Genomic DNA, 25,392 nt, shown 5'->3' with positions numbered 1-25,392 from the left:
GCTTAGGTAACATACACTTGATGATTATTACATTGTATCGTCAATTAGAACAACTATAAATACTACTTGTTTGTTCCAATCTAGCATTCTGTGTTTTGGCTGCATATATAATAGCGCATTCATGTGCTTGTCACATGGCTTAGGAGTGACATATCTTGTTTCAGTTAGTTCTAAGTTGTTATATTTTCCACTATAGGAGAAGTAGCGAAATTGTTTGCGGCCTTTTATGCCTTTTATTGCTTTGATGTTGTGTTTGAGCCCCTGAAACAAATCTGAAGGATCATATTTGCATGGCCATTTTATTCTCACAGTTGTTAAAACCAAAATTCATGATTTTATGTAATATTATTTTACTTAATTAGTCCCCAAATTAAGGTTCTAAGCACAAGAATCAAACAAAATCAGAGACGGTAAGACGACTTTAATTGGTTGTGGACCTGAACCATGCTAATTAGTTGTTGTTGTTTTTTCGCGCTGTGGCTGGGGGGGGGGGGGGGTGCTTGTTTTCTCGGCTAGCTGGAAGCGGCTGACAAGTGGGTTAGTTTTTGTGTCTCACACGTTTTGTCTTGTTGTGCTTTGTGTTGTGCTGACTTGGGGTTGAACATTTGGCTATTGGTTATTTGTAGCTCACTTGTTGTTCTAGTTTTTTTTTTTTTTTTTTCTGTTTTTTGTAGCAGTTTTGTTTTTCTACTTGCTGGTGTTTTTGGGTTTGTGTATAGGCTTTTGACATTTGTACTCCTCTTGTGGGTTGTTTCGTAAAGGTGTTTACTATTTGCTCCCACTAATATACTCATTAACAACATTTCTTAATTATTTATTTTTTGTTCAGGTAGTCTCAAGCATTGACATGGATGATTCTCAGTCTATAGATATGGATATCGTTGATGTGAGAGAAAGTGACGATGCTTCTAAGGTAATGCCGCCTCCTTCCAGTACTAGTATTACTACTAGTTCTAAAAGTAAACGTAAAACATCAGAAGTTTGGAATTACTTTGATGCATATTTTGATAAGAATAGGAATGAGAGGGCTAGGTGTAAGGGGTGTAATAAAACTTATGCATATGATAGTTCCACTCATGAGACTGAAAATTTGAAGCGTCATATAGGATATTGTCCAAAACATGGCAACACTGATATATGACAATTATTGACTGATCATGATCATAAATTGCAAAGTAGAAAGATTAGTCAAGAGACTTTTTGTAAGAAGATGACATTATCAATTATTCAACATAATTATCCATTGCATATGTGGAGAATCAAGGAACTAGGAATGTCTTTTTGTATTTGTGTAAGGATGTTAAGCATTATACTAAGAACACCGCTAAGGTAGATTGCTTAAAAGTATATGGAAGGATGAAGGAAAAAAACTGAGCTTGAAATAGAAAGGCTTATTAGTAGAATATGCTTAACTTCTGATGTTTGGACTTTTGCTATAACTAAGGGATATATTTCTTTAACAGCTCATTACGTAGATGAGAATTGGGTGTTACAAAGTAAAATACTCAACTTTTGTCATATTCCTCCTCCACACTCAGGGATTGTTTTGGCAGATAAAGTTTTGACTTTCTTACAAGAATGAGGAATTGAAAAAAAAGTTTTCTCAATTACTTTGGACAATGCAAGTAGTATTGATAGGATGGAAGATATCTTAAGGAACCAACTTTGTGTGCAGAATGCTTTGTTTTGTAGGGATGATTTTTTCCATGTGCAATGTTTTGCACATATTTTGAATCTTATTGTTCAAGAAGGGTTAGTGTGGCTTTAAATAAGATTCGAGATAGTGTGAAATATATAAAAGGAATTAAGGCTAGAAGAATCAAGTTTGGAGAACTTGTTGTACAAATATGTGTGAAAAGCTCAATGGGGTTGAGATTGGACATTTCCACTAGATGGAATTTGACTTTTTTAATGTTTGAAACTACTTTAATATATCGTCTTGTGTTTGTAGTTTTGTCAACTATAGATCACAATTATAAATTTTGTCCATCAAATGAAGAATGGGATAGAGAGGAGAGGATATGCAAGTTCTTGGAACCATTTTATGAGATTACAACTTTATTCTCAGGTTCCAAATATTCTACAGCAAACTTGTACCTTAAATGTGTGTGGGAAATTCAATTGCGTTTAGTTGAAGAGAGGATGAAGTTATTAGGAGCATGGCGGAACTAACGATCCCAAAATTTGAAAATATTGGGATTCTTATAGTCTTGTGTTGACTATTGCAACTATTCTTGACCCACGTCTCAAGTTTCAGTGTGTGGAGTATGCTTACAAAAAAGTTTATGATTTAACTACTACCCAACAAAAGATGGAGGTTGTTAAAAATAACTTGCATAGGCTTTTTCAAGCTTACGAGGTTCAATGTTTCAAAGAAGTTCCTGCCTCACCTTCAGTTGTTTCTCCTGTGAGTGTTCCTATTCTTTGTAAGCGTGTAGATCATACTTGCGTAAGTCACTATACTTTTTATATTCTTTTGATTAATAAGGTTTGTTTATTGTTTAATTTTAACTTTTGATACTTACCTATTTAAATGGTGCAGGATTTTGACAACTATGAGATTGAATTTATTACCCCTAAGAAATTTGAATTGGACCTTTATCTGGAAGAGACAAGGTTTGATCGCATCAAACATCAGAATTTGGATATCCTTGAGCATTGTAAGACCAATTGTGATCGTTATCTGGTACTTGCCATGATGGCTCGTGATATCATGAGTATACCAATAACATCCATTGCTTTGAAGTCCGCTTTCAGTATTGGCAGTAAATTGCTCAACAAATATCGAAGCTCACTTTGACAAAAAAATGTAGAATCTTTGATATGCACTCGGACTTGGCTATACGGATATGAGTTTAAAGGTAACATGTTAATATAATATTTCATATATTTTATTATTTACATTTATTAATATTTGTAGTTGATAACTGTAGATGATGATGTGGATGATGATTTGAATAATGATCTTGATGTGCCATTAACTAATCCGAGGATTGCGGAATCAAGAGACTCTACTATCACCCTCATTGTGGAATGAACATGAATTGGCCAAGAAAATTTTTAGTTGAACAATGCCAAGTCAAGTTAAATTTATATTATGTTTTTGTTTTTGTAATTTTGTATTTGTGTTATTGATACTTATTTGTTTGGTATTTGTTTTTGTGTATTAGTGATAATGTATTTGTTTTCTATAAACTATATGCTTGCTGTCTTAAATTGATGAGAAATTGAGTTGATTGTGAACTTTTGTGGTGAATTGAATTGAATTTAGAGAAGTTGATTGTGGGGGGGTAATTGTAAAAAATGAAAACTATAGGAATTTTGGGGGTGTACTATCATAATTTAAAACTAAGGATGAATAGTGCAGGTACCCGTGGGTCCACCCTTACCCGCATAGGGTAGGGTGTAGGTCCAATAATTTAGACCCGTCTAGATTGACTCGTGGGACTTGCACCAGTTTTGACCTGGCCTATACCCAGCCCGCCTACCCGTTTTGCCATGTTTATTTGTCAATAAGGTTTGGAGTTGTTTTAAGCTTGAATACAGAGGTTTGGGTACTTTTATATTCAAGTTTTGTTGTTGTTTGACTTATTGAACCGTGAACTCCCCCTTCCCATTCTTATCACTTCGTATTAGGGGTGGGCCAAAAAATAGGATAGAATCGAAATCAACGAGTACTCAGGTGTCAATTCCGGTTCCTACCTAGAACCAAAAGCCATAGGATCAGTTTCGGTTCCAAAAACTAGAATCGACATTGTGCAGTTCCAGTTCTGGTTCCTACAGGGGTGGAATCGAGAACTAGAACCAGGACTTAAATAAATTTTGGGATAATATGAGGACTTTTCTGATATTTTACACTTCAAATAAAAGAATAAAAAAATGCGATTGAGAACAAGAGCATTCGATATCTCGATTTAGGGAATAGGGATAAAGAAGAACAAAAGGTTGTGCCTCTCAATTCTTCGGCTGAATTTGACTTCGAATTAGTTGTCTCTCAATTAATATTCCGTTCGCATAGTTCTTCGATCAATTTTATCTGACAAAGGTACTTTTTCAGAGCATCTAATATTATAGTTTCGTTTAACAAATCTGAGGTTTAGGTTTTTGTCTAATAAATTTGAGGTTTGGGTTTTCGTTTAATTAATTCTTGCTGTTGCTCAAGAGACAAAGAAACATGAGACTTGATCTCAAAGTGAAAAGCCAAAAAAACTGTTTTCTTTTAATAAATCGGTTTGGGTTTTGTTATGTACAATTGTAACGGATCATAGTTCTTCTGAAAATACTGGAATTGGATGGGATTGTATTGATTTGTTGTTTTTTAATTTAAAGACAACACTTTCGAAAGGAGATTTGTAGATATCATGAAGCAATTTAGTTCTCCATAATTTGTTCCTCTGTCATTTAAGAATAATGGTTACTATTATGTTATGGGTGTAATGTCTGTCTATGGATTTGTAAGGATATTTCTAGACTTTCTATATAATGTATGTTTAATCTAAACTTTGATCTTATAAATCTGCCGTTTAAGTTTAATTTTCTATTTTCCCTGTCTCTAGCTCACTAATTGCACTAGATATATTCATTTCATTACTTTTTGCTTGCTTCTTTTGTATGTATTCAGCTACCTCTTTTAAGGATATATTGGGGTTCAAAAGATGCTTGCTCTTTGTGTCAATTTTTTTAGTTTTATTTTTAGGGTTTTGCCTTTAGTATGTCCTATCTATATGTGCATAGTCAAATGTATGTCATCATCTTCTATGATATTAATTCTATATTTTTAATTTGCAGGTTATCTTTGCTTGAATTAGTAAGTTGCCTAGATATTGTGGTTGAAGTTCATGGTCTTCTCATTTATTGTTCTCTTTGAGTCCATGTCCTCTTCCCTCAACAATACTTGATAATTCTGCTCAATTAACAGAAACCAGATCTTCTTCAATTCAATTTGCAGCATAAACTGAAACCATGGATACAAAAAATTGCAATGGTGGAATGTTCTTTGGTTTCTTTGAAGTGTTCTTATTTATTCATTTAATTTATTTTCAGAGGGACTAGAGTACAGCTTCCTATCAGAATTTGATGCTTAAGGGCTTGTTGCAATTACCTGCTTCTTCACCTCATTTGATTCTTTGAATATTTGGTTGTGCTTGTAAAGTAATCAAAAGGAATTTGTGGAATAACTCAAATTATTGATATTTTGTAACTTTTTATTTACATAATATCCATAGATACTAAAGTTTCTTTATATTCTGCTAATTAATTCATGGATGATATTTCTATTGTATTTACTTCAACTTTCAATTTTTTGAAAATGGGATAGACAGCAAATTGAGATCACAATTACAACTCAATAGGATATTTTTATTGGTTTAAATATTATATTGATAGTTATTTAACCACTAGTCCTTTAACTTCTAGTTATTGGGTATATAAATAATTCAACAGACAATGAGATGAACATTCAATATAATTGTTTATAATGCTGAAGATCAGAACATCAGAGTAAAATTCTCAAATAGACATCAATTATTAACATTCCAATTCATCATTATTTGGTACACTCATTATTTGGAACACTCATTTCTCAATTAATTGGTCAATTTGACAANAAATTGATTCTAATAAATTTCCTAGCCCAACACTAAATGGGCCAATAGATGTAAAGGAGCTAAGGATACGTACCGAATTGTTTAGAACGACATGTCGCTTTGCTACTTCAAACGTCAAGTCGTTTTATATTAAAAAGCCTCGTTTCTAGGAGCAAGCATGGCCTGCAACCGCTACTGCAGAGAAGGGACATGAGAGGGTTTTCTTCTTCAGCTTCTAGGGCAACACCTTCACTAAAACATATTTCTGAAGAATCATCTAGTCACAAAATATCAAACGCTAAACCGAAACCATCTCTCGTTCATAAGCAAACCAACAACAACACTGAAGCATCTTCAAGAGGTAACAACTCCTCTTCTTCTTTACTGAATTCTCGTTTCCTTAATAAACCCAATTCTGTTTCATACTCAAACAGTCCCATTTCAGCTAATAAACGCTTTCAACCGATTGATCACAGTAACATTTCTCAAATTCTTGCTAGAAATGACTGGTTTTTATTGCTAAACCACGAATTGAAGGCTAAAAGGATCAGTTTGGTTCCTCAATTTGTAGTGAGTATATTGCAAAATCAAGAAAACCCATTGCACCCTTTGAGGTTTTATATCTGGGTTTCTAATATCGACCCCTTGTTTTCAAAGAATCAATTGGTTAAGGGTGTTTTAGCTAATGTACTTTACAGAAAAGGTCCTGTTATTTTATCTGTTGTGTTGCTTAAAGATATTAAGAACTCGGGTTTTCAACTCAGTGAGGATTTGCTTTGTGTTCTAATTGGTAGTTGGGGCAGGTTAGGATTATCTAAATATTGTGCTGAAATTTTTGGGCAGATTTCTTTTTTGGGTATTAGTCCTAGTACAAGGTTGTATAATGCTGTTATTGATGCACTGGTGAAATCCAATTCCATTGATTTAGCATACTTGAAGTTTCAAGAGATGTCGGTGGATAACTGCAAACCGGATAGGTTCACATACAATATACTTATTCATGGAGTTTGTAGAATTGGTGTGGTGGATGAGGCTCTTCGATTAGTCAAACAGATGGAGGGAGTGGGATATTCACCTAACGTGTTTACATATACAATTCTTATTGATGGTTTTTGTAATGCAAAGAGGGTAGATGAAGCTTTTAGGGTTTTAGAGATGATGAAGGAAAGGAAGGTTAGTCCCAATGACGCTACTGTTAGATCATTGGTTCATGGGGTGTTTCGTTGTTCAGCCCCTCGTAAGGCGTTTGAGTTGTTAATAATGTTTATGGAAAGAGAGCCTGTGATGCCAAAATTAGCCTGTGATACTCTACTATATTGCCTTTCAAACAACTCTATGGCAAGAGAGGCAGCCATGTTCTTGAGGAAGGTTGGGGAGAGAGGTTACTTGCCTGAAAGTTCGACGTTTAACACTACCATGACTTGTTTGATAACTGGATTGAATCTTGATGAGACATGTGGAATTTTTAAGAGTTTTATTGAGCGAGGTGTGAAGCCAGGTTTTAATACGTATCTCATGCTCATTGAAGCCTTATACAAAGCAGGAAGAGGAAAGGATGGGGATTGCTATTTGGAACATATGATCAAGGAAGGACTTGTGCCAAATGTATATTCATATAACATGGTGATTGATTGTTTTTGCAGAGTCAATATGGTGGAGAGGGCTGCAGAGACATTTAGAGAGATGCAAGGTAGAGGTATTGCTCCTAACCTCGTCACTTTCAATACCCTGATTAGTGGGCATTGCAAGGATGGAAAGGTACTTAAGGCTCGTGAACTTTTGGAGATGCTTTTAGAATGTGGTTTGAAACCTGATATCTTCACTTTTAGCTCAATTATCGATGGGCTTTGTAGAGCGCGCCACATTGAGGACGCTTTAAATTGTTTCACTGAAATGGTCGAGTGGGGTGTTACTCCAAATGCTATCACATACAATATTTTGATCCATTCTTTGTGTGTCATTGGGGATGTTGCTAGATCATGGAGACTTTTAAGAAAGATGCAAGCAGATGGAATAAGTCCAGATATTTACTCTTTCAATGCTCTAATCCAAAGTTTTTGTAGAATGAATAAGATTGAGAAAGCAGAGAAGCTTTTTATTTCCATGTTGACGCTGGGTTTGAGTCCTGACAATTATACTTATGGTGCTATTATCAAGGCATTGTGTGAATCAGGAAGATTTGTTGCAGCAAAAGAAATGTTTCTTTCAATGGAAGCAAATGGTTGCATTCCTGATTCTTATACATCTAACTTAATTTTGGAAACTCTGATTCACAATGGCTGCTCTGAAGATGCTTGTGATATTGTGAAAAGATATAATGAGCGGGGTTTTTCTTTAAAATCCACCCCCAATCTTTAGGATCCTGCCTCAATTGTTTCAAAGATTAGTGCCACTTTGTTGAGATTACATTTTGAAGCTGATGTGGGTATAAAGTATCAAGATGTTATGCTTTTTGCATCTGTGGCATCATTTACAATCATATAATCATAACAAGATACTTAATTTTTTTCATGGAAAATTCTTTCACGCTTTCTGGAAGAATATGGCACTCATTCCTTGTGGGATTTATGTACCAGTTGTTAATTTGGATCAAGGGATACAGGTTGCCTGGAGATAAGCCTTTGCAACAGTCGGTATTGCTCAATTTATCCTGCTCAAGGTTCTATGCCATGGCTCTACTGCAGGCAATGGACATGAATCAGCAATGAGAAATTGACATGTAGTTTTATCATTAGGTAAGAATAAACCTGCTCCTATAGCCCCATAGGCAAGGTGCACAATATCAGTAGCTTGCAGTGTTTTTGGGGTGTGAGACAGGTTTTCTTTCCACAACTCACCTTTTGGGTATGACTTAATGCGACATCAATGTTACTATCATACTAACTGGTCAGAAGAGGAAGTATCTGTTGGAAGACGTGATGATTAGGATCAGTTCTTCAAGTTTGAAGACTTCGACATGTATCATCTTTTTATGCAAAGCAACAGCGTGTACCATGACTAATGGAGCTCTCCACAGCCAAGTGGTAACTTCGCAAGGCAAAGCAGAATTGAATCAACAGGGGACATCCAGTGGAAATGTACTTCAGTATTCACTCTGTATAGTGTATACATTCTTTAGGATTACAAGAAAACAGTTGTCACATTCTTCAAAAGTTTTGTTTTCTTTTTCTTCTGGTGGCTATATCATTCTCAGTGACGCTACTCATTAGATGTACCAAAGCTGTGGAATGAATATAATTTATTTTCCTTCACATTGTTTCTTAAAATTATGGGTTTACCTAACCTTATGGAAGGTGCAGAAATGGGATTTCTTAACTCCATTAAGAAATGTCTCTAACACTCCACATGTTCACTTGGACTGTTGCCACTGTCCTCATGTACCAATTCTATGCTTCTCTGCGTGGATTACTTATGCCATGAACCAAAGACTATTTTCCTCCCTGATGAAAAGAAACCTTGGAAATGAACATATTTTTTAGGTTTGATTTTTAACACTATAATAGAAAAGTCCTCAAACTTGCAAGTAATAGTTGGTGACTTGCATTCCACCTACTCTGTCCTTAGTCTTCTCCATTCCTCCAAATTGATACCCTACAAAAAAGCAACCCACCAAGTTTATTCATTTTCCAATTGAATCCACCAAACTTACTTCTGCTATTCAATTCTTACCTTATCCATCTAATTAAACTTCCAGTTAAGTATTTGCACAATGTGAATAACAAGAAAAATCTGAATGATTTATTTCCTCGGCCAATGACAATGAAATGAAAAGTGAACGTATCAGGCAAGATCGCAGATGGGTCTATCAAATTGTTTAAAAAATATTTGAAAATATTTCACTTCAGTCAATATGAGATTAGAAAATTGGGAAGATTAGCAACTAACCATTAAATGCAACAGTTTTGTGCCTTGTGGAACTGCATTTATATAATTAGCCATAGATCACCTCTCTCTTTCACAAGTTTGTACTGCCTTTAATCTTTTATAATGGCATACTCAGTGACCGTTCAGCCTTGCGTTTTAGCTATAGCTCTTGTCTGCATTTCTTTCTTCTGTTGCAACTTTGGTATTTAAAAGAAATAAAGTGTTGTAGCCTTTGCGTTGCTATGGTTTTTGGTTATAATACCTGATTATTTGAACCAACTCTTGACAGGGAAAGCAAATGCTCAAACAGGCATTGGCGGTACGGNAATGGGTTGACTTTCACTGTTCCCATTGGTCTTTTCACCAATCAGTTCACGCCACGCTAGCAAATGAACTGTGACAGCTGTGGCCGCTCTTTGTTTGGTAGTAATTTTTTTTTTCATTTCCCAATATTCAGGAATTTTTATTTTAAAGCATTATCATCTAGTTGAAAGTGTTGAAATAATTAGGCTGGGTTTGGTAGGCGGTTTAGAATAGCGTTCTATAATAGAATACTATTTAATAAAATACGATAGGATTCTAAGAATGTGTTTTAGAAATTTTTTTTAAAAATATTTAGATTTTTTTAACCTCTTATATTTGTTAATTTCACTAAACACCCCATAATGAAAGTTTATAAATTAACAAAAACATTCTTACTTACCCAACTATTGTCAACAGCTAGCCACCAGCGTCGGAAGGTGGCTAGAAGTCATTGGAATGACGCACAACCGATTAGATCTAATAAGTAGTGCACCAATCTGACATTTTTCGGTCCGATTACAGCCAAGATATGGCTGTCATTGATGGCCAGATCCACCATGGATCTGGCCAGAAATGGACAAATTAGCTCACAGTAGGTTAGATCCAGTTGATCGTGTGTCGCTACGGTGGCGGCAGTGGCTACTAGCGGGTGACAGTGGCTTGGGTGGATGGGGGTGTTTTTATTAATTTATAAACATTTATTAAAAAAAAAAAGTAATTGTTAAATGTTTTGAATTAAATAGAATAAGGTTGGATTTTTAGTTGAATAAAAAAGTTAATTATTTTATTGGATTGAATAGGATAGTGAAAAAAAAAAGCCTTCCAAACCTAGCCAATTTCCCGTGAGGTTTGGACAGGGATGGGCATTTGATCCTCCCCATCGGAGACCCTCCTCGCTCCACCCTAAACGGGATGGGAATTCCCCAAACAATAATGCTACGGACATCGAAGGTTTACACCAAATTTTTGCACTAACAGACGTGTCATCTGAGTCAAATGTAGCCACGTAGCACACTAACAAGCATTACGTGAATGAATGGTCGTCCATCAAATATGGACAAACGTCCATGATTATTGAAAGACCATTCATTTTAAATGGACTCCCGTTCATACGAAAATAACAATGGATTCCCGTCCACCTCGAATGAACACTCGTACATAGTTTAAATTATAAAATTATAAAAAAATAGTAATGGACTTCTGTCCATATTATATGAACGGACGTCCATATTCAATGGACGGACATCCCTATTTTATGGACACCCATCCATAAAATGCACCATCAAATTCACTCGTGGAATATTTATTTTTGAGAGATTGTAGAGTCAGATGTCGATTGACCACATATCTCACCAACACCACATTTGTTTTTTCCATAATCCATAAAAACCGTGAGGTTCATTATTTTTTAAAGTTAAAAGGGAACTACTAAATTGATAAACACAATAATATAAATTAACAACTACTAGTTTTGTGGTCACAAGATTTTAGCCACGTGATGGGTTACTTAGAAGTCTTATATTCAAGTTTCATAAAGTGATCACCTAGCCTATTGGGGCTTATAGGATATTCAATGGACCATGAGAATTAGTTGTGTGTAGAGTGTTCAATATATCCCGGGATTAGTTAAAGTGTGCATAAGCTGAACTGGACATCCCAATTTTTAAATAAAAATATATATATTAACTTCATTTGTCGAATTATTGGATTATAATAATCGAATTATAAAATATAAGTTTTTTAAGAAAATAGTATTGATTTAAGCATCAGAGGAAGAACAATTGGGTCTATAATTGGTCAAAGTAATACTTTTGTTTTTCAGATTGTCTTCATTTAACCAGATTTCAAGGAATTGCGCCGCCCTAAAACAATTTTTATCTTGAATTTTTTTTTTATATGAACACCCATCCATATAAGATGGACGGGCATCTATTATTTTATTTTTAAAATTTTATGGACGGGCGTCCATATAAGGTGGGCGCCCATCCGTATCATATGAACGGGAGTCAATTGTTAGTTTCATAGATGCTCGTCCATTCGTGATGAATAGTTGTCAATAAAATATGGACATGCGTCCATAATTGTTGGACGACCATTCATTCACGGAAGAGGTGTGTTGCCTCTAACGTGGGCACGTCTGGTTGGATGCCACATATGTCGGTACAAAAATTCGATGCAAATCATGGGTGTCTATAGCATTATCGTTCCCCAAAATAGTCAAGCGGGTTGGGGACGAGGGGTAGGCAATTCCCTAATNTTTTTGAAAATTTGAAATTAATAATAGTTAGTAAAGCAGTGAAGAGAGAATCTACAGAGAAAAGTGATTGAAAATGATTGATTCTGTTTCTGTCACGAAATGTGTAGGGTTTAGTTTTGTTTGGACTTTGTTTAGTCAATGGGTTGACTTTCACTGTTCCCATTGGTCTTTTCACCAATCAGTTCACGCCACGCTAGCAAATGAACTGTGACAGCTGTGGCCGCTCTTTGTTTGGTAGTAATTTTTTTTTTCATTTCCCAATATTCAGGAATTTTTATTTTAAAGCATTATCATCTAGTTGAAAGTGTTGAAATAATTAGGCTGGGTTTGGTAGGCGGTTTAGAATAGCGTTCTATAATAGAATACTATTTAATAAAATACGATAGGATTCTAAGAATGTGTTTTAGAAATTTTTTTTAAAAATATTTAGATTTTTTTAACCTCTTATATTTGTTAATTTCACTAAACACCCCATAATGAAAGTTTATAAATTAACAAAAACATTCTTACTTACCCAACTATTGTCAACAGCTAGCCACCAGCGTCGGAAGGTGGCTAGAAGTCATTGGAATGACGCACAACCGATTAGATCTAATAAGTAGTGCACCAATCTGACATTTTTCGGTCCGATTACAGCCAAGATATGGCTGTCATTGATGGCCAGATCCACCATGGATCTGGCCAGAAATGGACAAATTAGCTCACAGTAGGTTAGATCCAGTTGATCGTGTGTCGCTACGGTGGCGGCAGTGGCTACTAGCGGGTGACAGTGGCTTGGGTGGATGGGGGTGTTTTTATTAATTTATAAACATTTATTAAAAAAAAAAAGTAATTGTTAAATGTTTTGAATTAAATAGAATAAGGTTGGATTTTTAGTTGAATAAAAAAGTTAATTATTTTATTGGATTGAATAGGATAGTGAAAAAAAAAAGCCTTCCAAACCTAGCCAATTTCCCGTGAGGTTTGGACAGGGATGGGCATTTGATCCTCCCCATCGGAGACCCTCCTCGCTCCACCCTAAACGGGATGGGAATTCCCCAAACAATAATGCTACGGACATCGAAGGTTTACACCAAATTTTTGCACTAACAGACGTGTCATCTGAGTCAAATGTAGCCACGTAGCACACTAACAAGCATTACGTGAATGAATGGTCGTCCATCAAATATGGACAAACGTCCATGATTATTGAAAGACCATTCATTTTAAATGGACTCCCGTTCATACGAAAATAACAATGGATTCCCGTCCACCTCGAATGAACACTCGTACATAGTTTAAATTATAAAATTATAAAAAAATAGTAATGGACTTCTGTCCATATTATATGAACGGACGTCCATATTCAATGGACGGACATCCCTATTTTATGGACACCCATCCATAAAATGCACCATCAAATTCACTCGTGGAATATTTATTTTTGAGAGATTGTAGAGTCAGATGTCGATTGACCACATATCTCACCAACACCACATTTGTTTTTTCCATAATCCATAAAAACCGTGAGGTTCATTATTTTTTAAAGTTAAAAGGGAACTACTAAATTGATAAACACAATAATATAAATTAACAACTACTAGTTTTGTGGTCACAAGATTTTAGCCACGTGATGGGTTACTTAGAAGTCTTATATTCAAGTTTCATAAAGTGATCACCTAGCCTATTGGGGCTTATAGGATATTCAATGGACCATGAGAATTAGTTGTGTGTAGAGTGTTCAATATATCCCGGGATTAGTTAAAGTGTGCATAAGCTGAACTGGACATCCCAATTTTTAAATAAAAATATATATATTAACTTCATTTGTCGAATTATTGGATTATAATAATCGAATTATAAAATATAAGTTTTTTAAGAAAATAGTATTGATTTAAGCATCAGAGGAAGAACAATTGGGTCTATAATTGGTCAAAGTAATACTTTTGTTTTTCAGATTGTCTTCATTTAACCAGATTTCAAGGAATTGCGCCGCCCTAAAACAATTTTTATCTTGAATTTTTTTTTTATATGAACACCCATCCATATAAGATGGACGGGCATCTATTATTTTATTTTTAAAATTTTATGGACGGGCGTCCATATAAGGTGGGCGCCCATCCGTATCATATGAACGGGAGTCAATTGTTAGTTTCATAGATGCTCGTCCATTCGTGATGAATAGTTGTCAATAAAATATGGACATGCGTCCATAATTGTTGGACGACCATTCATTCACGGAAGAGGTGTGTTGCCTCTAACGTGGGCACGTCTGGTTGGATGCCACATATGTCGGTACAAAAATTCGATGCAAATCATGGGTGTCTATAGCATTATCGTTCCCCAAAATAGTCAAGCGGGTTGGGGACGAGGGGTAGGCAATTCCCTAATCTCGAAGACGAGGTAGAGATGGGGTGGGCCCCATTCATCTCTGCCTCGTGTAGCCCTACCCTGTAGTCTGTACATTTATTTAAAACTTTATATCTTTTTTCTTTATTAGATTGTATATAAAGTTAGTATTCGATGATTTAAGAATTAAGATTTTAAGTCAATGTATCAAAATTGGTGATTGTTAAATTTATTATTATATATTTTAATTATGAAATAAAAATAACCTAAGATGAAATGTTATGAATTTATACTCTTAGGGGCCGTTTGGATNAAGCGGGTTGGGGACGAGGGGTAGGCAATTCCCTAATCTTGAGGACGAGGTAGAGATGGGTGGGCCCCATTCATCTCTGCCTCGTGTAGCCCTACCCTGCCGTCTGTACATTTATTTAAAACTTTATATCTTTTTTCTTTATTAGATTGTATATAAAGTTAGTATCCCATGATTTAAGAATTAAGATTTTAAGTCAATGTATCAAAATTGGTGATTGTTAAATTTATTATTATATATTTTAATTATGAAATAAAAGTAACTTAAGATGAAATGGTATGAATTTATACTCGGAGGGGCCGTTTGGATCGGTGGTAAATAAGATAACAAGGGTAATCTTTGATTATTTTGCAAGATTCCTGTGTTTGGTTTGCAAGTAATAAAATATTATGATAATCTTTTATTACAAATAGTGTTTACTATTGGTAATGTGGGGGGTAATCTTATTACCTTGTTTGAGGGTGTTATTAAAACATTACCAGGATAATATGATTTTTCTATCCATTTTGCCTATAATTAAAACCATTTCGGGCATAATTGCTCTCAAATGTCTACCAAATAACAATTATTCAGCTCCCTTATATTTGAGAAATTAGCTAAAACACCACAGCCACAAAAAAATTAAAAAAAATCCCCAGTCACCCAAGACACCACCGGCTATGACTCACCACTATCGGTCGCTAGCGTCAATTGTCGTAATGGTGCACAACCGTGGGATCTAGCCGGTCGTGCGCTGGTAAGACATTTTCTAACCATGGATCACAAATCCATGGCCGAAAACGGCCAGATTTGGCGTTTCTATGGTCATTTCACGATCAAAGATGTGGTCGTGAAACAGCCACAGATCTGGCCATGAAAAGGCCAGATCTTTGGTCGTGAAATGGCCATAGATTTGGCTAGGGATTTGTGATTCGTGGCCATTTCCGACTTTGTTGGCACACGGCCGGCCATATACAGCTAGTGGTGCGCCATTCCATTGACTGTCAGTGGCGGCCAGCGGTGGTGATTGGTTGCCAACAGTGGCTTGGGGTGGGTGGGGGTGATTTTGCTACAAATTAAAGTTTTATATAGCTGGGGTGTTTTAGCAAAATTTCAAATGCAGGGGGTTAAAAATGATTCAAAAAATAATAATAAAAAATACTATTATATTAATATTTAAAAAGACGGGCAATTTAGTAATCTATATAACATACCCACCCATTTAACGTCTCAACCAAACATATTTTCATCAATTTATTCAAACCAACCAAACACATTTTCTAAACATTTCTAGTAATCTTTAAGGTGATATTTTTTTCCGTTAATATAATATACCTTTATAATAAAATATTATATGATTCAAACACCCCCTTAGGGTGCGTTTGTTTCACGGAATTCTTATGATTATCACTAAGATAGATTATCTTGAAGATTAATGGGGGAATGTTGCACTAATATATTTGATTAGATTGGTGAGTATAAATAATTAATATGTTTGGTTGGGAGGAATAAAATATTATCAAGGGGTTTTTACTGAATTGCCCTTCGTTGTTAATATTATTATTATTTAGAACATTTTTAACCCCCTACATTTGAGAATTTAGCTCAAACACCCCAACAACAAAAAAGTTTAAAATTTAATAAAATACACCCAGCCACTCAATATTATCGAGGGGCTTGGACCCGCAGTTCAACCGGTACCCGAGTAAAAAATATAGGGTATGGGTCTATTACATTGGACCCCTTTTTTTGGACCCGTACCCAGTCTGGCTCGTTTTGCCTACAGGTGTACCTGCGGGTACGTGCTGGCACGACCCACAATTTTTTTGGAACAACACGAAAATTTCATATCATGCCATGGCCCGTGGGCCATGTCATGGGCTTAAAATTTGGCACATCAACCGAAACAACACAACCTAGGAATTTAAAAAAAATAAAAAAATTTAATTTTTTTGAGAAAAGCCTATACGGCACGTGGGCCGACCCACTAAGGCACAGTATGCACGACCTACCGTGCCATGGACCTTGAGTTTTGGTTGTCCAGCACGGCACGGCCCATGGCATGGTGAGCCATGAAAATTTTGGCCTGGCACGGCTAACCACCACCTCTAGCAAGTGCTCCTTTATTTTAAAAAAAAAAAAACCCTAATGTCTAAGTTGAAATCCCTAACTCATCTCGACATTTCCTCTCTCACACCGTCAAACAGTCACACTGTCGCCGTCCACTGACGACATCTCCTCTCTCGCACTAACCTAACTCTCATCTCTCACATTGTCACACAATCATAACGTTTTTGTCTACCATCGACATCTCCTTTCTCACACTCACGCAACTCTCGTCTTTCACATTGTCACACAGTCACACCGTCGACATCTCCTTTCTCACACTCATGCAACTCTCGTCTTTCACATTGTCACACAATCACACTGTCGACATCTCCTCTCTCACACTCACTAGCTGCCGCTTGCTCAGGTATCATACACTTGATGATTATTATATTGTATCGTCAATTAGAACAACTATAAATACTACTTGTTTGTCCCAATCTGGCATTCTTTGGTTTGGCTGCATATATAATAGCGCATTCATGTGCTTGTCACATGGTCTAGGAGTGACATATCTTGTTTCAGTTAGTTCTAAGTTGTTATATTTTCCACTATAGGAGAAGTAGCGAAATTGTTTGCGGCCTTTTGTGTCTTTTATTGCTTTGATGCTGTGTTTGAGCCTTTGAAACAAATCTGAAGGATCATATTTGCATGATCATTTTATTCTCACAGTTGTTAAAACCAAAATTCATGATTTGATGTAATATTATTGTACTTAATTAGTCCCCAAATTAAGGTTCTAAGCACAAGAATCAAACAAAATCAGAGACGGTAAGATGATTTTAATTGGTTGTGGACCTGAACCATGCTAATTAGTTGTTGTTGTTTTTTCGTGCTTTGGGGGGGGGGGGGGGGGGGGGGGGGGGGGGGGGGGTGGGTGTGATTGTGCTTGTTTTCTCTGTTGGCTGGCTAGAAGCGGCTGACAGGTGGGTTGGTTTTTGTGTCTCACACGCTTTGTCTTGTTCTGATTTGTGTTGTGCTGACTTGGGGTTGAAGATTTGCCTGTTAGTTATCTGCAGCTCACTTGTTGCTCTAGTTTTTTTTTTTTTGCTGTTTTTTTGTAGCAGTTTTGTTTTTCTACTTGCTGGTGTTTTTGGGTTTGTGTATAGGCTTTTGACATTTGTGCTCCTCTTGTGGGCTGTTTTGTAAAGGTGTTTTCTGTTTGCTTCCACTAATATACTCATTAACAACATTTCTTAATTATTGATTTTTTTTGTTCAGGTAGTCTCAAGCATTGACATGGATGATTCTCAGTCTATAGATATGGATATCGTTAATGTGAGAGAAAGTGACGATGCTTCTAAGGTAATGCCGCCTCCTTCCAATACTATTATTACTACCAGTTCTAAAAGCAAAAGTAAAACATCAGAAGTTTGGAATTACTTTGATGCATATTTTGATAAGAATAGGAATGAGAGAGCTAGGTGTAACGGGTGCAATAAAACTTATGCATATGGTAGTTCCACTCATGGGACTAAAAATTTGAAGCGTCATATAGGAGATTGTCCAAAACGTGCAACACTGATGTATGACAATTGTTGACTGATCATGATCATAAATTGTAAAGCAAAAAGATTAGTCAAGAGACTTTTTGTAAGAAAATGACATTATCAATTATTCAACATAATTTATCCATATTCATATGTGGAGAATCAAGGAACTAGGAATGTCTTTTTGTATTTGTGTAAGGATGTTAAGCATTATACTAGGAACACCGTTAAGGCAGATTGCTTAAAAGTATATGGAAGGATGAAGGAAAAAAACTAAGCTTGAATTAGAGAGGCTTACTAGTAGAATATGCTTAACTTCTGATATTTGGACTTTTGCTACAACTAAGGAATATATTTCTTTAACGGCTCATTACGTAGATGAGAATTGGGTGTTACAAAGTAAAATACTCAACTTTTGTCATATTCCTCCACACTCATGGATTGTTTTGGCAGATAAAGTTTTGACTTTCTTACAAGATTGGGGAATTGAAAAGAAAGTTTTCTCAATTACTTTGGACAATGCAAGTAGTATTGCTAGGATGGAGGATATCTTAAGGAACCAACTTTGTGTGCAGAATGCTTTGTTTTGTAGGGGTGATTTTTTCCATGTGTAATGTTTTGCACATATTTTGAATCTTATTGTTCAAGAAGGGTTAAAAGCTCCTAGTGTGGCTTTAAATAAGATTCGAGATAGTGTGAAATATATTAAAGGAACTAAGGCTAGAAGAATCAAGTTTGGAGAACTTGTTGTACAAATGGGTGTGAAAAGCTCAATGGGGTTGAGATTGGACATTTCCACTAGATGGAATTCAACTTTTTTAATGTTTGAAACTACGTTAATATATCGTTTTGTGTTTGTAGTTTTATCAACTATAGATCACAATTATAAATTTTGTCCATCAAATGAAGAATGGGATAGAGGGGAGAGGATATGCAAGTTCTTGGAACCATTTTATGAGATTACAACTTTATTCTCGGGTTCCAAATATCCTACAGCAAACTTGTACCTTAAATGTGTGTGGAAAATTCAATTGCGTTTAGTTGAAGAGAAGATGAAGTTATTAGGAGCATGGCAGAACAAACGATCCCAAAATTTGCAAAATATTGGGATTCTTATAGATACTAAAGTTTCTTTATATTCTACTAATTAATTCATGGATGATATTTCTATTGTATTTACTTCCAACTTTCAATTTTTTGAAAATGGGATAGACAGCAAATTGGGATCACAATTACAACTCAATAGGATATTTTTATTGGTTTAAATATTATATTGATAGTTATTTAACCACTAGTCCATTAACTTCTAGTTATTGGGTATATAAATAATTCAACAGACAATGAGATGAACATTCAATATAATTGTTTATAATGCTGAAGATCAGAACATCAGAGTAAAATTCTCAAATAGACATCAATTATTAACATTCCAATTCATCATTATTTGGTACACTCATTATTTGGAACACTCATTTCTCAATTAATTGGTCAATTTGACAATATTTCAAAAACTGTTACGGGTGTAATTGTAATTTTAGAAGGGTTTATTTGTCATTTTTTTTAAAATAGGGGGTAATTGATATTTTTTCAGGTACCGGGTTTCAAATCAAAGGAATCGGCCGGTTCCAGTTCCTTTGATTTTGGGCAGGTGCCCGCACCCGCCCACCCCTACTTCGTATGATGATTTTCTTCTTGTATAGGTCTATCATATTGTTTGTAGCTATTATTATTTTCCTAATAATTCAAGCATGATGCTACGATTAAATGTTAAAATCCATTAACATTCGAAGGCTGATGCTTCTGGTTGCAGTCCTTGACTTCAGAAGCTGATGCTTAAGTAAAGGAATTTCGATAATCAATTGACCGCCTGAAGGCTGAAAGTGAGGAGTTGGAGGTGACCTTTCCCTTATTTGTCATATTGTAGTAGGATGTAGAACAAATGGAATTTCTATTGTTTCTTACATCAATTATCCCTGAGGTGATAGCAAAATGAATGATTTTATGTTGTTTCATGCATTGACTTATCCCATGTGTTTGTCTGTGAAGAGAGTCTGTTACTATTTCTGGAATATTTGAGTCGACAATGTTCGATGCAGTATCTTATTTTAAAGAAAATGGAATTTGATGTGATGTGAACTAGGTAACTTTGTCCCTAGTTGACTAGTTTCCCTCATGAGCTATAGTATATTGTTTTTCTTGGTCAATTCAGTTCAGCAAGAGCAAGTTGCAAAGCTCAATGTACTAAAGTACATCTAAAGCATCCTTTGTCAAAATATATATGGTTTTGCGGGAACTTTTAACCCTTGGAAGGGCATTATGCTTTTGTTCTTAGAGCTAGTATATTGCCTAACAAATCAGTATAATAACTCAAACATTGGCTGCTCTTATGTCAAATGTATATAAATAATTAAATATATTAGTCAAAACAGTTTCTTTTAATTTTTTAACTTTAAATTCATCATCAATATTATTATCCAAAATTTTATATAATTGAATATTAAATTACTTTAATTTTATTTCAAATGTTTTGATACATGATGATGTTTGACCAACTTAAAATTAACCAAGATGGTATTAGCATTGAGGCCCCGTTCTCAATTAGTATTTGATAAATGTGTGGGTTTTCTTTGTAGGTTACACCATGTCAACTCAAAACTCTTTACCAAGCAAAGGAAAAAAAAAAAAAAACTTAGAAGAGGAGATCAATCAATATTCTGAGGCGTCGAAAAAACATTTCGATTGAGAGTTCCCAAATGCAATTTCCACCTGATGAAAGTGACCAAGTACAATCTCCAATTGATGAAAGTAACGAACCAATGCTAGTACATAGTCCTCATTCAAGCCCTCTCCGGTTTTCCCTTGATGATGCTAGCATTACTGGAAGTAGAAGATCTAAGTCAGTTGTATGACTCCGTTTCAAGAAAGTCATAGTTGATGGCAATGAGAAGGCGAAGTGTAACTATTGTTGTAGACAACTTGTTGGTGGTTCTAAAAACATGACAAAGCATTTGCATGATCATCATAAAATTTGTTCAAGGCGAAAGTACCAAGATATATCACAAATGATGAGTGTGGGGATGCAGAAACAAGATTCAAAAAGGACACTAAGCACTTACAATTTTGATCAAGAGGCAGGGAGAAAGGACCTTGCTAATATGATTATTCTTCTGGATTATCCTTTAAGCATGGTTGATCATATGGGGTTTAGAAGATTCTACAACACTATTCAACTCTCGTTCAAGGTTGTTTCTAGGAGGATTATTAGGAATGACATTAGGAAGATTTATGATGTTGAAAATGAAAAGTCCATGAAATTGTTAAACAAGAATCAGAGTAGAATTGCCATCGCTTCTGATTTGTGGACTGCCAGCAATTAGAACAAAAGATATATGACATCACAGCACACTATATCGATAATAATTGGGTGTTACAAAGTTGACTTGTAGTATTATGTTTTTATGTTCATTATTCATATTTCTTCATACATTTATATTCATATATTAATTATCTATTTTTTTACATTGTAGGTTTGTACATGTGATAATCCTATTTTTTATAGTGTTTATGCATCATATTTCAATAGGATTTAAGTACTTCTCATGCATTTTGAACTTAATTGTATAGTAATTCCTTGTATTTATCCACTTTGCTGTCTCGAAGGGTATTTGAAGTAAAAATTGTGATTTTAAGCTTTTCAACTTAGAAGGGATCCAAAATTTGAAGAATTGAGAAGTGATGAAGATTCAAGGGATTAAGTCAAGAAATGACATTTGTGGCAAAATTTTAAAAAAGCTTGCTTTCGTTGCGGTGAGAATTTATTCTTGCCGTGGCAAAATGCTACTGGGTTGTTGCGGTTTTGGAATTTTTGGGTTTCGCCTGGCGAAAATAAATTCTTGCCGCGGCAAAACTACCATTTTAAGGAAAAAAAAAAAAAAAAAAATCAAAACACTCCGTTTTGGACTGTAGGATTTTTAACCACAAAAGGAAACACCATATAAAAGATGAAAGAGGAAATTTTGAGGGAGTTCAGTCACTTAGGAGGCAAGGGAACGTGAAGAGAAGAAGGAGGAGCAAAGATTCATCTTCTTAGAGAGATTTTCTTTATCCTACTCTTGTTTTTCCATGTTAAACTCTATTTTACTTTGTTTGTATAGTTTTATTTTCATTTCTATGAGAAACTAATTGTTTATCTAGGGTTTTGATGTAGCCTTAATACAATTACTTAGTACATATATATGATTTAATATACTCTTTTGTTCTAATTCCATTGATTGAGTGTTTATTTCTATGTTTGTTGCATCTTTGGATGATTGGCCATCATACAAATGATATGATGTTCATGATGAGACTAAAAAGTGATTCATGATCTTTGCATCTTGTGATAAACACTATAGATTGAGCGAAAACTAGAGATAGACAAACGTGATCTATATGTGACCCATATAAAATCCCATCTAGCTTAATAAACTTTTAACTATTAAACTTCAATTTTTAGGTGTGGAAGGTTAATAGGAATGAGTGGGATAATATAACTTGAAGAGGAGTGCTAAACGATATAAGGGATTCGGTCTTCAATCAAGAAATTAGGAGTTTGGGTAGAAACATCTATGTATTGGGTAAGAATATCTTGGTGAAATCAAACACCCTAGAGTTTTGAATCATTTGTATTGATATTGGGTCTTGCTTTAAATTCATTATTAACTATCTATATTTAGTTAATTTGTAGTTAATTGTCAATATTGCATCATTCCAATCTTTATTGCTTAAATTAGGACTTGTTCTATATAAACAGGTAATTAATACACTATCATCGTGGGAACAATACTCTTCGTCATCACTTTATTACTAAAGGGCCGTTTGGATCAGGGCTATATAAGATAATGGGGATAATCTTCGTTTATTTTTGTAAGATTCTGGTGTTTGGTTTGCAAGTAATAAAATATTACGGTAATCTTTTATTACAAATAGTGTTTACTGTTGGTAATGTGGGTAAAAATCTTATTACCTTGCTAGGGGGTATTATTAAAACATTACCAGTGTAATCTAATTTTTCTACCCATTTTGCCCTTAATTAAAAACCATTTCAGACACAGTTGCCCTCAAATGTATACCAAATAACAATTAGCCCAGCCCCCTACATTTGAGAAATTAGCTAAAACACCCTAGCCACAAAAAAGTTTAAAAGTTAACAAAATACCCCCAAATACCCAAGACCACTGCTAGCCCTGACTCACCACCATCAACTGCTGGCATCAATCGCCATAATGGTGCATAATCGGCGGGATCTGGCTAGTCATATGCCAATAAGGCCTTTTTCGACCATGGACCATAGATCGCAAAAACGACCAAATCTGGCATTTCTATGGCCGTTTCACAGCTAAAGATGTGGTCGTAAAACAACCACAGATTTGGCTGTGAAAAGGCTAGATCTTTGGTCATGAAATGGCATGGCCATAGATCTAGCTGTTTTTCGGCCATGGATTTGTGATCCATGGCCATTTCTAGCTTTGCCAGCGCACGATCGGCCATATTTGGCCAATCGTGCGCCATTCCGTTGACTGTCGGTGGCGGTCGGCGATGGTGGCTAGATGCCGGTAGTGGCTTGGGATGGATGGGGGTGATTTTCTTACAAATTAAAGTTTTATATGGTTGGGGTGTTTTAGCAAAATTTCAAATGTAGGGGGTTAAAAGAAATGATTCAAAAATAATAATAAAAAATACTATTATATTAATATTTAAAAAGGATGTCAATTAGTAATCTATGTAATATACCCACCCATTTATCTTCCCAACCAAACATATTATTCACCAATTTATTCGAACCAACCAAACACATTTTCTAAACATTCCTAGTAATCTTGAAGGTGATCTGTCTTTCCGTTAATATAATATTCCCCTATAATAGAACATTATATAATCCAAACCCCCTTTTAATGCAACTAGTGCACTTACTAGTATGCATATGAAATCATGCATCAAGTTCTTGGCGTTGTTGCTGGGGATTGTTTGTGTTAATATTGGTAGAATCTAGAAAGTGCTAAATTGAAGTTTTTCATTTCATTTTGCAGCTAAGAGTATAGTTTGTTTAGTTTAAATTTTGAATTCTTTTTGTTTATAGTGCATGCGAAAAGTGAGGAGTCGCAACTTGGTTTCTATTGATCCTGAGATTGAAAGGACAACAAGACAACTCATTAGAGAGCAAAAGGGAAGACAAGAGACACCAGTTGTAATTATGGCGAACCCTAGAAATCTGAAAGAATTCTCAATCCCAACAGTTAATGGATGTGGTCCAAGCATTATAGACCACCTGTTCAAGCTAACAACTTTAAGATCAAACTAGCGATCATTCAGATGATCCAACAATCAATTTAGTTTATGGGTACCATATGTGAGGATCCTAATTTGCACATAGCTAACTTTTTGGAGATATGTGATACATTCAAGCACAACGAAGTGACAGATGATGCTATTCAGTTAAGGCTATTTCCGTTATAATTGAGGGATAAAGCTAAAGGATGGCTAATGTCCTTATCATCGAGAACTATCACAACTTAGGATGAGCTAGCACAAAAGTTCCTTGCAAAGTATTTTCCACCAGCTAAATCGACCAAGATGAGAAATGATATCTCATCTTTTGTTTATAGCAATAGTGAATCCTTGTATGAAGCATGAGAGAGGCATAAGGAGTTATTGTGAAAATGTCCACACCATGACACCTATTTGGATGCAAGTTCAAACCTTTTATAATGGTTTGGTACCTACTTTTCAAACCGTGGTTGATGCCACATCAGGAGGAGCATTAAACAACAAAACCTTAGAAGCTACTCATGAGTTGCTTGAAGCATTAGCGAGTAACAATTATCAATGACCCAATGGTCGAGCAATGCCTAAGAAGAATATAGGTTATCATGAAGTTGATGCCTTCACCATACTTCCTACTCAAATTTTAGCTCTTTAGAAGCAATTGGGAGGTATGAATGTGAGTTCAATTCAATCTCCTAAACTAATATGTAAATTTTATGTAGGGTTGTTTTCAAGCCGAGTCAAGTTTTTGGCTAAACGAGCTCGACTCGAAAAAAGGGAGGACAAGTTTGAGTTCAAGCCGAGCCAAACGAGCTGTTGATTTCCGGGCTCAGCTTGAACTCGTTAAAGGGGAGAGGGGATTCGAGC

At 35.3% G+C, this 25,392-nt stretch overlaps 2 protein-coding genes, 1 long non-coding RNA gene and 1 other non-coding gene across 5 annotated transcripts; 3 read left to right on the top strand and 1 right to left on the bottom strand.

Moving 5' to 3' along the window:
- Positions 1-5,774: 5,774 nt before the first annotated feature.
- Positions 5,775-8,836, top strand: LOC116146483 (putative pentatricopeptide repeat-containing protein At3g16890, mitochondrial). Its single transcript, XM_031431900.1, has one exon. It carries the CDS (start codon positions 5,796-5,798, stop codon positions 7,941-7,943), a length of 2,148 nt encoding a protein of 715 aa, XP_031287760.1. The 5' UTR covers positions 5,775-5,795; the 3' UTR covers positions 7,944-8,836.
- Positions 8,837-16,753: 7,917 nt separating this feature from the next.
- LOC116146400 lies at positions 16,754-20,910 on the top strand. Of its 2 annotated transcripts, XR_004130490.1 has the most exons (4): positions 16,754-17,099; positions 17,954-18,037; positions 20,033-20,116; positions 20,856-20,910. It is a non-coding gene; the product is annotated as an uncharacterized LOC116146400 (long non-coding RNA). The 2 variants fall into 2 exon arrangements; XR_004130489.1 differs by lacking the exon at positions 20,856-20,910 and having other exon boundaries at positions 16,755-17,099; positions 20,033-20,234.
- A 308-nt stretch (positions 20,911-21,218) lies between these two features.
- Positions 21,219-21,599, top strand: LOC116146418 (zinc finger BED domain-containing protein DAYSLEEPER-like). The gene has a single exon (XM_031431816.1). The coding sequence runs from the start codon at positions 21,219-21,221 to the stop codon at positions 21,597-21,599; it is 381 nt and encodes a 126-aa protein (XP_031287676.1).
- Positions 21,600-24,831: 3,232 nt separating this feature from the next.
- Positions 24,832-24,938, bottom strand: LOC116146521. Its single transcript, XR_004130519.1, has one exon. It is a non-coding gene; the product is annotated as a small nucleolar RNA R71 (small nucleolar RNA).
- Positions 24,939-25,392: the final 454 nt, after the last annotated feature.

This window comes from Pistacia vera, unplaced genomic scaffold (assembly GCF_008641045.1).
Source record: "Pistacia vera cultivar Batoury unplaced genomic scaffold, PisVer_v2 Contig478, whole genome shotgun sequence".
Classification (NCBI taxonomy): Eukaryota; Viridiplantae; Streptophyta; class Magnoliopsida; order Sapindales; family Anacardiaceae; genus Pistacia; species Pistacia vera.
The sequence above is the reverse complement of the archived record's forward strand: the minus strand, read 5'-3'. Positions and strand labels throughout refer to the sequence as shown.

What these genes read in the sequence shown, in the direction of transcription:
- LOC116146483 (XM_031431900.1), top strand. Translation starts at nt 5,796, where the DNA reads ATGAGAGGGTTTTCTTCTTCAGCTTCTAGGGCAACACCTTCACTAAAA.
- LOC116146418 (XM_031431816.1), top strand. Translation starts at nt 21,219, where the DNA reads ATGACAAAGCATTTGCATGATCATCATAAAATTTGTTCAAGGCGAAAG.